Source organism: Pelophylax lessonae (assembly GCF_965119305.1).
Source record: "Pelophylax lessonae genome assembly, chromosome: 11".
Lineage (NCBI taxonomy): Eukaryota > Metazoa > Chordata > Amphibia > Anura > Ranidae > Pelophylax > Pelophylax lessonae.
The window spans coordinates 173,566,539-173,582,094 of NC_138778.1; the positions used below are offsets into that span (position 1 = coordinate 173,566,539).

The following is a 15,556-nucleotide window of genomic DNA, read 5'->3' on the forward strand; positions in this document are numbered from 1 at the left end:
CAGATGGAAAGCTCTACACAGCTGCTCGTCTCCTCTTTCATGTGTGGTGGGAGAAGTCTGTGGAGGGCCTGATGCTCCAACTTTGAAGCCGCCGTTATGCAAATGGTGCAAATTCACAGCCAGACAGAGGCTTGTGTGCTTGGATTTCTGTATTGTAATATTCATCAGATCTTTTATTAAAAGGACTAAAGAAAAAAACTTGCAGGAAAAATAAACTAGTTGAGGGTTAGATCTGACCTGAAATAGTTAAAGTAAAACTCTGGTAAAGAAAACCTGTCAAAAAAGCAATACATAGTTGGGCTAGTGCTGACCTTCGTCTGAAAATACTGCTTGCCTGAATTTAGAAACAAATGTGCATGTTAAAGCTGAAGTTTAGGTATGGCATATTTGTTTTTTTTTAAACGCTTGGACCAATGAGGGTATGACGGTGTGATAGCTGTGGGATCCCCGTAGAAGCTGCATATCACTGTAGCAGGCTCTGCTACTACAGTGATTGCTGCTAGCTTCTGGGTCCTGTGCCAAGTGGCTGCTCTGCTGCTTAGTGAACACAGATCATCACGTTTTCTCAATGAATGCAAAGTGTTCTCTGATTGAGCGATGAGGGGATCATGACATCACCACCTGCCCCTCCAACTTGTCCAATCACAAAATGCTTTTCATGCACTGAAAACATGCAGTGTTCTGTGAATGGTGCCTGTCCCAAATGAGCAACCTCCCATAAATAAATGCTATGTTCCTTAGCCCCAAATTGGGCTGCTATCTATCCCTGTAATACTGTGACTCGACCCACAAAAGGGCAACCTCCTGTGTTCAAAATACAGCAGGGCAGCCGCTTGGCACGGGACCAGGAAGCTAGCAGAGATCACTGGAACCGCAGCCATCACCGGAACAGCAGCCTTCACCGGAACAGCAGCCTTCACCGGAACAGCAGCCTTCACCGGAACAGCAGCCTTCACTGGAATAGCAGCGTCTTCTACAGCGATTTCAGGCTTCCACATGGATCACCCCGGTATGGCTCATACATACTTACATTGGTCCAAGCTGCACCAACATAACTATATAAAAACATAACTATATAAAAATTGCCTTACCTAATCTACAGTTTTATGAGCGCTAACTTCATTTGCTGCATGCTTATTCCAGGCCAGTTACTCAGAAAGTACAAAAAGGATCAGCATAACAATCAGCAAGCAAATTCAATAAAGAGCGTCAGTAATGTCAGTCAAGTATTTCTTGCATGGCAGGTTCCCTTTAAAGGATTAGTCTGACTTTCTGACCATGTTACACCCATAGTTAGGGGGACCATGTTCAGCATCTGACCCCTCTCCCTCCATATCATTCCCCCCCCTCCTTGTGACAGCGAGACGGGGATATTCTCCCCATACTCCCGGTCACAATTTAAAGAGAGCGCAGCAGCCATGCAGGATTCCGCCCACACGGAAGCATGATTTAAATTAATCACCTTTGCGGCTGTCGGTTAGTGGTTCTCAATGAACTACCATGGTGCTGTTGAGCATTGTAGTAGTTCCTTGATTCTTCCTGTCAGTGTGAAACTGCCTGCCCATTCGATGTACAATATACGGGCAGACAGCTCACACGGAGTCTGCAGCAGACCTGAATGGCATCAGTGATCTGCTGTTTGCTGGTGCAATGCTTTCCAGGCTCCTAAAACCAAAAATCGTAAATGCACATTTTTGTTATCTGCAAAAAAAAAAAAAAAAATGTGCATGTTATATTTTTTTTAAAAGGTGAAGTTATCCCTTAAAGTGGAGCCGTGCTTTACACAATCAGGGCTACAGAACAGGTTCACTTTAAAGCCAACCCCCCGCAGCATCTAAGACTTACCATCCCTTTCCTTCCCCTGCCACTGCCTTTACAGCCAGGATTTAGGAGAATAAGCCTATTCAGGTCTTATAGAGGGCTGAGGATTCTCTTTTCACCACCATGTGACAGCACTGTCATGTGAGAACGGTGAGTTAGTTACATGATCCTGGGTATATCCTTTGGCTTCCCACAGCAACCAGATTAACATGATGAGCAAATGCAGCAGGCAGCCTGGGCATCAAACTGAGCCGGTCGGTTTACTCTGCATTAAAGAACAGGTTCACTTTAGGCATTTCTTGCAAGTGAAATAACCACATAATATACCCCAAAGTAACAATAATCACAATAAAATATAAACTACACAGTTGGTAAATTTCCCTTGCCGGTTTCACAAGATGAATTAAAAAAATAAATAAAATGTGAAAAAACAGAAATTGGGACTGTGCAGCCATACTTCATCCTTAGCGAATCACAGTTGGGCAGGTCTGAACCAGGAAAAAAAAAATGTCACCTCCAACAAAGCAATAGAAGATTCCCTCATTCTGTTTTATGTAAAGTGATGATGTAACAGCGTGGAGTTCACCGACACGTTTTCAGGGTGTCACACCAAGGCCCCCATTCAATGGGCTCTTCCATTGCGAGGAAAAGGCAAAAAGTGTTAACTGGTTAGATTTAGTGATCCGAAGTGTCCTGAAAGCACTATAGATTCCTTCTCCCGTACATCGCAGTTCTCTTAAATTATACAGAAGTGAAGGCAGTGAGACATACTCCATCTTGTCTGTCTTTTAATACACCCACGCTACTCCAATAAAAATGTTTCCCTTCCATCATCAATAAAATATAAGTCAATGTTACATGGTTCTAGTAAAAAAAAAAAAAAGTTACAATATAATTAGAAAGCTGTAAGAGTGAATGAGGTCTGAATACGTCATGTGACGGCTCCCGGTAAAGGATATCAGTGGGATGGCTTTTTGGATCCTTTGCCAAATTTGGCATCCAGTCCTAGACCTGTAGGAAAAACAAAAACGCAATGCGGTGAGTATGACAGGAAGAGAGTGGGCATAACACGTGAGTTATACAGTCATATACTAGGAGTACATGACGATGGCTCATTGTCGCAGGGTGACTGCCAAGTCCGACTGGCAATAACACCAAACCCCCCTTATCCTGATCACTTAGCAACAAGGCAATGATGTGAGCAAATGGTCATTCCTCCTATAATGGTAAAGGGTAATTCCACATTTGTGTTAAAAAAAAAAAAAAAATGTAATCGCCCATTAATTGCCCATGGCACAAACTTTGACTCAACTGGAACGCAGCCAATCTTGCATAGTTAGTCAGGTTGAAAAAAGACAGAAGTCCATCTAGCTCAACCAATAAAAAAAAAAACACAACCATACAATCCCATATACACAATCCTATACCCGCAGTTGATTCAGAGGAAGGCAAAAAACCCCAGCAAAGCATGATCCAATTTGCTCCAGCAGGGGAAAAATTCCTTCCTGATTTGCTTTTACATTTTTATTTTCAAAGCCGTGTATGAAAAACTAAAGATCAAAGCGGATTGGTTGCTTTGGGAACTGGCATTAAAGTGCTAAAACTTGTCTCAGACACTTTAATAATTCCCTCCCCATTAAATAGGTGGAGCAGATGCCTTCCATTTTTTAGTCCTCCTCTGCAATGGCAATGTAGCCAGGATAAATGTAAATAATTCAATGTTTACACTGTCATGACCTGTTAGGATGGCACTCTAATGCCTCGTACACACGATCAGATAATCCGGACGACTTATCGTTCGCATTTTGTTGCATGATACTAGTATTGAATTCAACAATGCGTACCAAACGTAGGATTTTTTTCGTACGATTCCAGAAAAGCTACCTGGTTGCGTACCTACATGTCAGATGGTGCAAAACAGAAACAATGGCAGCCAGGCTTTTTCCAGGTTATTTTAGTGTTTCTGATCATGCGCGGTCTTTGTCTATCGATTTTTAGCGGACGCATACTGTACTGAATAAACGATGGTCATTCGCAAGGCTATCGTACGACAAAAGTTTTCGTGTTTGTCCCTTTGGATTTTGTTGGATGAAATGTCGTGATTGGCTGTCGAAATATGTGTACTAATGATCAGATCATCATGCGATCAATTCAAAAGTGACTTTTTTCGTACGATTATCTGATCGTGTGTACGAGGCATAAGGCAAACCATAGAGGATTTGATTTTCTTTCCTACAAGAAAATCCCTTGATAACCCCATCAACATAATTAGCGTTGATGGGGGAATACCACCTTGCCTGCAGAACACAATGATTACTGCTAGTGGCTATAGCGGACAGCAATAATTGCATGCCAAAAATCCAGCAGGCTGGTTGTACCCAAGTTGATTGATTGATCAACTTGGGTACATTCAGCCTGCCCATTAATGGATCGAATCTCAGATGGTTCCTGCTGGGCCAGCTGAGATTCGATCCACCTATGGCCAAATTAAAGTAGAACTATAGGCAAAACTTTTTTTTTCCATTTTTGATAAAGCAAGGGAGACTCTTAGACTTACATCTCAAGGATCAGAACATTCAGGGGTATGTGAGATGATTACAGCCACACACACCTACACAGGTTGAACTGGATGGACTATTGTCTTTATTCAACCTCACCTACTATGTAACTAACTATGTTATAAACCCTGTCAGATTTTCTATTTTTTTTTTTTTTTTTGCCATCTGTGTCCCATTTGGCAGATTTCCCTTCACTTCCTGTCCCATAGCCAAACAGGAAGTGAGAGGAAATCCCTGCAAATTAACCACTTCAGCTCCAGAAGATTTACCCCCTTCATGACCAGGCAATTTTTTGCGATATGGCAATTTGTAAAATGGGGACTGACGGTGGACAAACCTGACACTAGGTGACACTTTTTGGGTACCAGTGACAGCAGTAGAGATCAGTGCTAAAAAAAAAATGCACCATCACTGTACTGACACTGGTAAGGAAGGGGTTAACATTGGGGGCAATCAAAAGGTTAAATGTTTTCCCTGGGAGTGCTTGCTAACTGTGTGGGGGATGCTTTGACTGGAGAAAGACAGAGATTCATGTTCCTGCTTAGCAGAAACACAAGATCTCCATCTTCCCCTCTGACAGAACGGCGATCTGCCTTGTTTACATAGCTAGACCGCCGTTCTGCCTCTCTCAAAATCACCGGGTACGTGATTTTGGGCTTAAGGACCCCCCTGCCACAGTATGAATGCGTGGGGCGGTCCGGAAGCGGTTAAGGGAAATCACCGGGGACCCACAGGTCACCAGAACTAGTGTTCAAATTAGAAGATTTCTCCTCTATTACCTTTCTGGGGACAACCCAAAATGTGTGATTTTCTTTTACTTTCAAAGGACAAAAAATTTTGCCAGGACCAAAGATCCCAGCAAGGAACTAGGTAGGTCCTTACTACTGAATATAGTAAGTGACTATAGTAGGGAGAGGGAGTATACCCCCTGGGACTGCCAATGTGTGTAGCCAGAAGTTTTTTTCTGCCTAGTGTCCTATTCCTGTAGGGGGCAGCATAACCCAATGATCAAGAATGACAGGAGCTGTGTCCGTCAATGAACGAAAGAGAAATACTGATGTTAACTTGTAAACAACCTGTGTCAGAAATAGGCTTGGTCCTTAAGTGGTTAATTATACTGTAAGCTTACCCGCTGGCAGACTATTTATCCCAGAAGAGGCATGCAATGTCTCTTCTGTAATGAAATAAATCTTACCTGCCTGCTCACAGTGTTCTGTAGAATGTACACTGAGTTGCATTACCGGCACAGTGCCTGTGTGACCAAACTCTTGCACATTAATGGGAATTATGCCATGCTGTGCCACCCAATCAAGGCAGCCAAGAACTGACACCTGGAGGAATCCAGGGAGAAGATGCTGTAACCAACGATTACATTTGTGGATATTGGACTGTTGACAGGATGGCAAGTATTGCAAACTTTGGTTCCCCTTTAAAAGAGACAATGGCAAAGCCCCACCTCTCCACCTCGTCCAATCAGAGAATACTTTGCATTTTTTGAATGGTGCCTATGCTGAGCAACTGACTTCTTTGGTTCAGAATGTCAGAATGCAGGAGGCAAGCTTCTCAGCATGGGACATGGAATCAGGTGGAGATTAATGTAGTAGCCGTGTCTACTTTAGTGATGTCCAGCTTCCATGGGTATCCACCAGGTGTGGTATATATTTACTAATCATAGGTACTTATATAGCACCGTCCATTTAGGCAGTGCTTTCCACATATATAGTACATTCACATCAGTCCCTGCCCTCAAAGAGCTTACAATGGAAGGCCTGTAACTCATACATACATACACATAATAGGGCTCATTTTGACAAGAGCCAATTAACCTTACCAGCATGTCTTTGGAGGGTGGGAGGAAACCGGAGTACCCGGAGGAAACCCACACAGGCACAGGGAGAACATGTAAACTCCAGGCAGGTAGTGCCATGGCTGGGATTCTAACAGATGACCCTAGTGCTGCTAGGTGGAAATGCTAACCAATTAGCCACTGTGCTGCCCCATGCTGCATATACATGGTTACATTGGTGCTCATTTCAGTTTTCCATTCAACACAGTAAGAATAAAGAGGGATGATTGTTCCATCACAAGGCTCAATGAAAGATGGCTGCGCAATAAAAACCCACCTATATACCTACCTACCTACTAAGGTATCAGTACTGAGGAATTTAGGGGGAAAACTAAATCAGATTTATTTTCCAAAAAATAAAACCTAAGAAAGAATAAAAATAGAGGTGCAATATCCTCACCTAAAAACACCAGGAAAGTCCCGACCCACTGTAAGCTACTGATAGGGTTGGAGAATATGAGTACCGAAGCCAAGATGGTGAAGAACTTCCGGGTGGTTGTGATAATGGAACACGTCAGGGGACCAAAGTACACCACGGTCATAAATATGAAGGTCTGAAATGGAACAGAAAAAGTCACAATTTAGATGATCAAGACTATGAAATAAAATCTTACGGTCACAGTGGTTAAGGTTGAAAAAAAAAAAAAAAGAAAAAAAAAAAAAAGATTGTAGCCCAACAAGTGAAATTTTGGTCCATAGTAAAGCAAACCCCCCGGAGAAACTTTGCCCATTTTAAAAACAGGAAGAAAAATATTCCATTAATAGATTGATCCCCTGAATCAAAACCACTGCTGCTTACACAGCCCTGAGATTGGTCTAACTGCCCCCATGTGACAGTGATGGCCAATCAGTAAGCAACAGCACCATCACATGCTCTTCCATACCTGGAAGTACTGAGCCTTTTCTTTAATACTGAATACAGTAGCAGGGAAGCAAAGAAAAGTATATTCTGCTGCTGAAGACAGCATTAGAGAGAACCAGTTCCTTTTCCCTGCATTGGCAAGATTCAGGTTTGTTTTAACCACTTCAGGCCCAGAAGTTTTTACCCCCTAATGACCAGGCCATTTTTTGTGATACGACACTGCGTTACTTTAACGGACAATTGCACATGCGACGCTGTACCCAAATAAAATTTATGTCCTTTTTTCCCACAAACAGAGCTTTCTTATGGTGGTATTTGATCACCTCTGCGGTTTTTATTTTTTGCTCTATAAACAAAAAAAAGAGCGACAATTTTGAAAAAAAAAAATAAAAATTTACTTTCTGCTATAAAACATCAAAAAAAAAAAATAGTAAAAAAATTGAATTTCTTCATCAATTTTTGCCAATATGTATTCAGCTACATATTTTTGGTACAAAAAATCCCAACTAGCGTATATCCATTGGTTTGCACAAAAGTTATAGCGTCTACAAACGATGGGATATTTTCATGGATTTTTTTTTGCTTTTTACTAGTAATGCCGTTTTTTAGCAGGACTGCAACAATGCGTCGGACAAGTTGGACACCTGACACTCTTTTGGGGACCAGTGACACAAATACAGGGATCAGTACTAAAAATATGCACGGTTACTGTTCTAATGACACTGGCAGGGAAGGGGTTACCATCATGGGCGATCAAAGGGTAACGTGTGTCCCTAGAGGGTGCTTGCTCTGACTGGATGAAGACAGATCGGTGTTCCTGCTTAGCAGGAACACAAGATCTCCATCATCTTCCCTGTCAGAACGGCGATCTGCCTTGTTTAAATAGGCAGATCGCCGTTCTGCCTCTCTGGGGATAGATCGTGGGTGGCCGGTGGACGACGGGTCCGCCAGACTCGCTGATTGGCATTCCCTCTATCTAATCAGTGTGTGCTCAAGCCTCCGGTATTGCACGTGTACCACCCAGTGGCTTTTGCACTAAATGACATACAGGTACATGATTCCGCACAATAGAGTTGATCTGCCACAGAAAATATGCGTCCGGCAAGTGGTTAAACTCAGATATAGATTTTACTGAGCATTTCCATCCAAGCTGGGCCAGTGCAAGGACCCTTGTCTACTTAGGTGAAGGTGCAGTTTGCCACAGGTGGGACAGCGGAGCTCTGTGTACATGGCGGGGGGAAAGGCAGCATATTGTGGTGGTGGTAGAAGTGACAGTCGGCTTTACAGCCGCTTGAATCACCTCCACATGAAAGCCAATAGTAAGCTTTACTAAAGTACACACACACTCCCAGCTGGTAAAGCGGCCGGGAGGGTGTAAAGACACATCTGCACCACTGGAAAAAAAAATGGATTTTTGTAAGAACTTACCGTAAAATACTTTTCTCTTAAGCTCATTGACAGACGTAGTCTTCTTGATTCTCAAGAGCTGGGTTATGTTGTCTCCGCAGGAGTAGGACTAGGCAGAATGACAAAACGTTCTGGCTCCACCCTAGGGGGCAGTCCCTGAGGGTATATCCTCCCTCTCTCTGCTACAGGGAATCAGTTCTGTTTAAAGCAGTACAGAGAATTTAACCCAACCCAACTCAATGATAGAGGGGCGGGTACTACGTCTGTCAATGAGCTTAAGAGAAAAGGATTTTACGGTAAGTTCTTACAAAAATCCATTTTTCTCTATCGCTCATTGACAGACGTAGTCTTCTTGATTCTCAAGAGCTGGGACATCCAGAAGCAGTGCCACAAATGAGGGGTGGGATTGACAAAATCAAATCCAATCTAGTAGGCCCAACCGGTGCCAAACTAGAAGTTTTAAAGGCTCATTATAAACAAAGAATGAGACTAAAAGAAAAAATTTTCCAACGGAAAAAAACCCTCGAGGTAGACCACTGGTCTCCTCAAATTGCGGCCTGCAAAACCTTGCGGCCAAATGAGGCATCAGACGATGCCATTACATCAACTTTATAATGTTTAGAGAAGGTATGCACCGACGACCAGGTAGCCGCCTTGCACACCTGGACCACTGACGCCTGATGGCGAAAGGCCCATGACGCACTAAGTGCCCGAGTGGAGTGCGCCTTAACAGGGAACGGGGGCTCCCGACCCTTAATAGAATAAGCCTGTACTACCGTCTGTCTGATCCATCTGGAAATGGTCGCGGCAGATGCAGGCAACCCCTTTTTGGGTCCATCTGGGATCACAAAAAGTGAATCCGTCTTGCGAAACTAGTCTGTCGTTTTCAAGTATACCCTGATCGCCCGGACCACATCCAAGGAGTGTAACGCAAACTCCCGAGGATGACTGGGCTTAGGACACAGGGAAGGTAATACAATTTCTTCATTCAGATGAAATTCTGAAACCACTTTTGGTAGGAAGGATGGATTCGGACGAAGAACCACCTTATCTCTATGAACCACCAGATATGGTGAACGACAAGATAATGCGGCCAGTTCTGACACCCTGCGTGCAGAAGTAATAGCCACCAAGAAGGCCACCTTCTGGGACAACGTGGGTAGAGGAATCTCCCTAATATCTTCAAAGGGAGGTTTCTGAAGAACCGTCAACACTAAATTAAGATCCCAGGGGGGTAACGGCGCGTGCACTGGCGGAGCCAGATGTCGCACCCCCTGGATGAAATTCCGCACCAAGGAATGAGTAGCCAAAGGCTTCTGAAAGAAGATAGCTAATGCTGAGACCTGACCCTTGATAGTACTCAAGGCCAGTTTCTGCTCAACCCCTTGTTGCAGAAAAGCCAATATTCGACTAATCGAATAAGACCGAGGACGGAACCCCAAAGGTTCACACCATGCAATGTAGGACTTCCATGTGCGATGATAAATCTTTCTGGAAGTCGCTTTCCTTGCTTCAACTAGAGTAGGAATAACTGAAGCTGACAAACCTTTGTCCTTCAGCACCTGGGTCTCAATAGCCAGGCCGTTAAAGCCAGCGATCGTAAAGCAGGATGGAAGATCGGTCCCTGAGACAGTAGATCCTCCCTGAGAGGAAGTCTCCATGGGACGTCCGCCACCAGTCTGACCATGTCGGCGTACCAAGCTCGACGAGGCCAGTCCGGAGCTACCAGGATTACTGGGATTCCTTCCTCCTCTACCCTGCGAAGAAGTCTTGGCAGTAACGCGAGAGGAGGGAAGGCATATATTAGCTGGTATTGCCCCCACGGGGCGATCAGTGCGTCTGCGGTTTCTGCTAGAGGATCGCGGGAGCGAGCCACGAATCTCTGAACTTTCCTGTTGAATCGTGATGCCAACAGATCCACATCCGGGGTGCCCCACCGTAGGCACAACTGGTGGAAAACGTCTGGATGGAGGGACCATTCCCCCTGATCCAGGGTCTGACGGCTGAGATAATCTGCCTGCCAATTCTCCACCCCCGGAATGAACACCGCAGAGATTGCTGGAACAAATCGTTCCGCCCAGCGAAGAATGCAAGCCACTTCTTTGGCCGCTCGGACACTCTTGGTGCCCCCCTGATGATTGACATAAGCCACGGCCGTGGCATTGTCCGACTGGATCCGAACCGGGCTGCCCTGGAGCTGCTCGGTCCAGTGAATCAGACAAAGTCTGATCGCTCTCAGTTCCAATACATTTATCGGTAATCTGGATTCTTCCGGGGACCAAAGTCCCTGGACAGATAACTGACCGAGAATTCCTCCCCATCCGGATAGACTGGCATCCGTGGTCACTATCGTCCAATATATTGGCAGAAATGACTTTCCCTGGCTGAGCATTGGAGACCGAAGCCACCAAACCAGAGACTCTCTGGTCTGTTTGCTCAATCGGATCTGATTGTCCAGGGATTCCGGATTCCGATTCCATCTGAGAAGAATCTCTTGCTGAAGAATTCGGGTATGGGACTGGGCAAATGGGACTGCTTCGAATGAAGCCACCATCAACCCCAGAACCCTCATGCAAGTCCGAAGGGAAGACCAGCTGTTGGACAGTAACAACTGGACTGCTGATTGAATCTTTCGGAGTTTCCCTACCGGAAGGAAAACTCTTGTCCTGACTGTGTCTAGAATTAGACCCAGATATTCGAGCCTCTGGGTGGGAACCAGAAAAGACTTTTGCTGGTTCACCAGCCACCCGAATTCCTGTAAAGAAATCATAGTAATTTCTATGTTTTGTAGCCAGGTCTGAGGAGACTCTGCATGAAGCAGAAGATCGTCTAGGTAACCTAGAATCGATATACCTCTTTGGCGCAGAAGTGCCAACATTGGGGCCAACACCTTTGTGAAGACCCGCGGAGCCGTGGCGAGACCGAAAGGTAACGCCACAAACTGATAGTGGTTCTCCTCTACGGAAAAGCGTAGAAAACGCTGATGTCCTGCGAAAATGGGAATGTGAAGATAGGCGTCCTTGATGTCTATGGACGCTAGGACATCCCCTGGATGCAGGAAGGCTGCTACCGTGCGAATGGACTCCATTCTGAATCTTCTTATGTTGACGAAAGAATTGAGCGCTCTTAAGTCCAGAATTGGACGCACTTTGCCCTCTTTCCTGGGTATTGTAAACAGGTTTGAATAAAACCCTTGAAACCGTTCTGTCCAAGGAACGTGGACTACCACTCCTTGTTGTAGTAGATCTGTGACTGCTCTCCGCAGATCTTCTAGACGATCCGGAGATAGTCGGATATTGGAAGGGAAGAATCGCGCCGGTGGGAGAGATCGAAACTCGATCTTGTACCCTGACTTTATGACTTCGCAAACCCATTTGTCCGGGATTCTGGAAAGCCATGGATCCGGGAACCGGCGAAGACGTCCCCCCACCCCAGTTATGGGTGGGGGCGCACCTTCAGGCTTCGGATGGTTTATCTTCAGGTCTGGAGGGGGCGGGCTTTTGCTTGCCCGACCAACGACCCCTGACGCCTCCTGCAGGAGCTTTGGAGGACTTAGTTTTTTCACCCGCTGGACGAAAAAACCTCTTGTGAGCAGAAAAAGAAGGCCCTCGTCTTTGACGAGTTCCTCTACCTTTAAAATTTTGCGGTAAAAAGGTGCTTTTTCCACCGGTGAGATCCTTAATGATCTCATCTAAGTTGGCTCCAAATAGACGCTCTCCTGAAAAGGGGATATTAGCCAATGCTTTTTTGGAACCTTGGTCGGCTAACCAACCTTTTAGCCACAGTGTACGCCTGAGAACCACTGCTGAGACTGATGCTCGCGCCATTAATGGAGTGGCGTCTAACGCCGCATCACATACAAACTGTAACCCCTGTATCATTTGTTCCAACAAATCTGATACCGCCTGAGGGACTTCTTCTAAGTCCCGGCGTAACCACTTGGTCCATTCAGTTACAGCCTGCGAAACCAGACCAATAGCAATTATTGGCCTGAAAGCTGATCCAATCAAGGAAAACATGGTGCGAGACATAGCTTCTATCTTGCGATCCACTGGATCTTTAAAAGACGGAGCGTCTTCTAAAGGAATAACCGTGGCTTTATTCAATCTAGCAATAGGTGAATCCACCACAGGTGGTTCTGTCCATTTCTTAATAAGGGTTTCCTCAAACGGATAACGCCTGTCAATGCGTTTAGAAATATTAAAAGTGCGTTTTGGCAGACGCCATTCTTCATCGATTGGATTGCCAAAACATTTGGGCAATGGAAAAACCTTTGCTACTTAGATGCGCTTTTTAGTCCCAAAGGGGATCTCAGTTTCAGCTATTTCTGATGGAATACCCTGTAACCTTAAAGTCTCTTGAACAGATACAATGAGTGCGTTTACCAACGCTTCCTCTCGGGCTATGGCGGATGCCGAAACATCCTCCTCACTGTCTGAAGAGACAGGACCCGAGACACCAATACCAGATGAAGTACCTGCAACTGCAGAAATAGGCTCAGAGTCTGAATCCGAGGTTTCAGATAATAAGGGGTTAGGCGGGGGTCGCTTTCTTGCGCCCTGTCCCTGACAAGCCACTTCCACCCGGGACACAAAAGTTTCCATAATAGCTGACAAAGATTCAATTGTCAATGGGGTGCTGGAGGATCCCGCAGACCCCTCGAGGGGATCCGGAGGAGATACATGAGTGGCAGGGTCCATGTTAATACAGGACACTTTTGCCAGCGAAAACAAAAAAACTTTTTCTTTTTTTTTTTTTTTGTGTGTCTCCCCCTAGCGCAATAGCGCCCCTCAGAGTACCTGCTTCTCGATCCCAGAGAGAGAGAGAGGGACCCCCAAGGCTCACCAACCGATGCAGTGCAGTTTCCAACAAACTGCAGCCAGCGTCTGTCTTACACAGACTGGAAGGAGCTGTTTGCTTTTTCCCGGGCAGAAGGCGTGGCTCCGCCCCCTGTGTACGCCTTCCGGCGTTCCCAGCCTTCCACGAGGAAGCTGGGCTCACAAAACATGGCCGCCCCCATAGAAGAGACATAAGACTCCAAAAACATGGCGGCCGGCGTGACCTGAGGACATATATGCATTCGGTCTACGGCAAAATGGCGGCGGACCGCCGATATCGTCTTCCCAGCACATCCACCTGCACTCTGCTGAGAGGTGACATATGGATCTACAGAGATACACTGCACATAAGGTAGGATTATACCTCCTATGTCTGCTGTAATGTTACAGTCTGCTGGGTAGAGTGTTAGCTCTTGAACCAAGTCCACTTCCCACAAACCCATGCTGTATTACAAGGGGGACTTGTAAGTATCAGATATATACTGACCATATATGGAGGGGCCCATAATATATACTGCCTCATAATGAGGAAAAAAGGGAACGTTTACTCACCATACCGAACCGACAGGCACCCTCTCTTCACAATACCCTCTCCACCGGGGTGGGGGTTTGTGGACGCCTCGACTCTCTGGTCCTGGCGTCCAAGCGAGCTTTTAACTCGCAAAGTCAGTCCCTTTACTGGGACTCCGTCGCGGCCGACTCAGCGCACTGGTCTGCACGCGCTTTTAGGCAGAAACCGGGGTGACCACTGGATCTCAACATCCAGCCCGTCGCCCGGCCCCGCATACTTACTTGAATATGTCGCGGCCGACCAAGCGCAATGCCATGGTCTGCATGCGCTCGTAGGCCGGCTGGGGTGACCACAAGTGTCGCCCAGTCCGGCATTTTTGCTTGAAGATCTCACAGGAAAAAAACACTGGAGAAAACTACCTAAAAAATGTCTTTTTCTTAAAGAAAAAAAGTCTTGCCAAGACCAAAAGATCCCAGCAAGGAACTTAGGTCCTTACTCCTGACTAGACAGAAAAAAACTGATTCCCTGTAGCAGAGAGAGGGAGGATATACCCTCAGGGACTGCCCCCTAGGGTGGAGCCAGAACGTTTTGTCATTCTGCCTAGTCCTACTCCTGCGGAGACAACATAACCCAGCTCTTGAGAATCAAGAAGACTACGTCTGTCAATGAGCGATAGAGAAAATCGGAATCCCGAGCAAGTGGCTGTGGATTCGGATTTTACCCCCTCCCTATCCTGCGCCCTAAGGCAGCTGCTTAAGCCGCCCTATGGTAGCACCGGACCTGCATCCAAGACTAGTATCCCAGTGGTGGATGATCATCGATGAACTCATAATTTACAGCACTGGTCAGTTAATATTCTTCCATCAATGAACCTGCTCCTGGGCTTTTTAGATGTATATAGGAACATCCACAGCACATCTTCTAATGCAGCAATAATGGAAGCAGCAGGGGCAGCAGAGAGATGGGAACAGTGGGGGAACTTCACTGCAAGGCCTTTGAGGTGGATAGAAGAGTTTATTCACTGTCTGTCTGTACAAATAAAAATCTATTGCTTTCCTGTGGACATGTTCCAGCACATTGGGAGAAGCTCTTGCATGTTGCATTTTAATGCACAGGATCTGTCCCATTCCAAACAACCAAGAACACAATGCACCGCCCGTTATTGGAGGGGTCAGGCCTCATTCACAAATCTGCATTTAGAGGACATTTGTAAATGGAAATAAATACTTGTAATAGCGCCATTCACACTATGCGTGTGCCTGTGTTTGGCTGCGTTTAGGGAAAATAGAAATCTGTGCACCCAGGATCTGATCACAAGCTTTAAATGCAGAAAAATACATGTAAACTCACCTAAATGAGGAGCATCAAAAAACGCAGGAAAGAGTGATCGGGGAGGCATAAAGGTTGTGAAGTGAGAGTGATCGGGGAGGCATAAAAGGTTGAGAATTGGGTCACTTGCAGGAGTGCCAGTGTGAATGAAGCCTTACGATGTGAATGAGCTTTAAAAAGGACAATTTCACTTTAACCACCTCAATACCAGGTACTTTCCTTGCCTTCCTGCCCAGGCCAATTTTCAGCTTTCATCGCTGTCGCAATTTGAATGACAATTTCACGGTCATGCAATGCTGTACACAAATTACATTTTTTGAGACCGCTAGGGCTTTCCTTTGGTGGTATTTAATCACCGCTGGGTTTTTTTATTTTTTGCTAAAC

General features: G+C 45.6%; 1 protein-coding gene across 1 annotated transcript in view; it reads right to left on the minus strand.

The window, feature by feature from the left end:
• Positions 1-2,592: 2,592 nt before the first annotated feature.
• The window catches only part of SLC35B1 (solute carrier family 35 member B1), a 71,336-nt gene continuing 58,372 nt past the window's right edge, over positions 2,593-15,556 (minus strand). The window contains exons 9-10 of the mRNA XM_082271295.1: positions 6,626-6,779; positions 2,593-2,832 (exon numbers count right to left, since the gene is read on the minus strand). Coding sequence (XP_082127421.1) covers positions 2,780-2,832; positions 6,626-6,779 — 207 coding nt within the window. The 3' untranslated portion in view covers positions 2,593-2,779. The remainder of the gene's footprint in view (positions 2,833-6,625; positions 6,780-15,556) is intronic.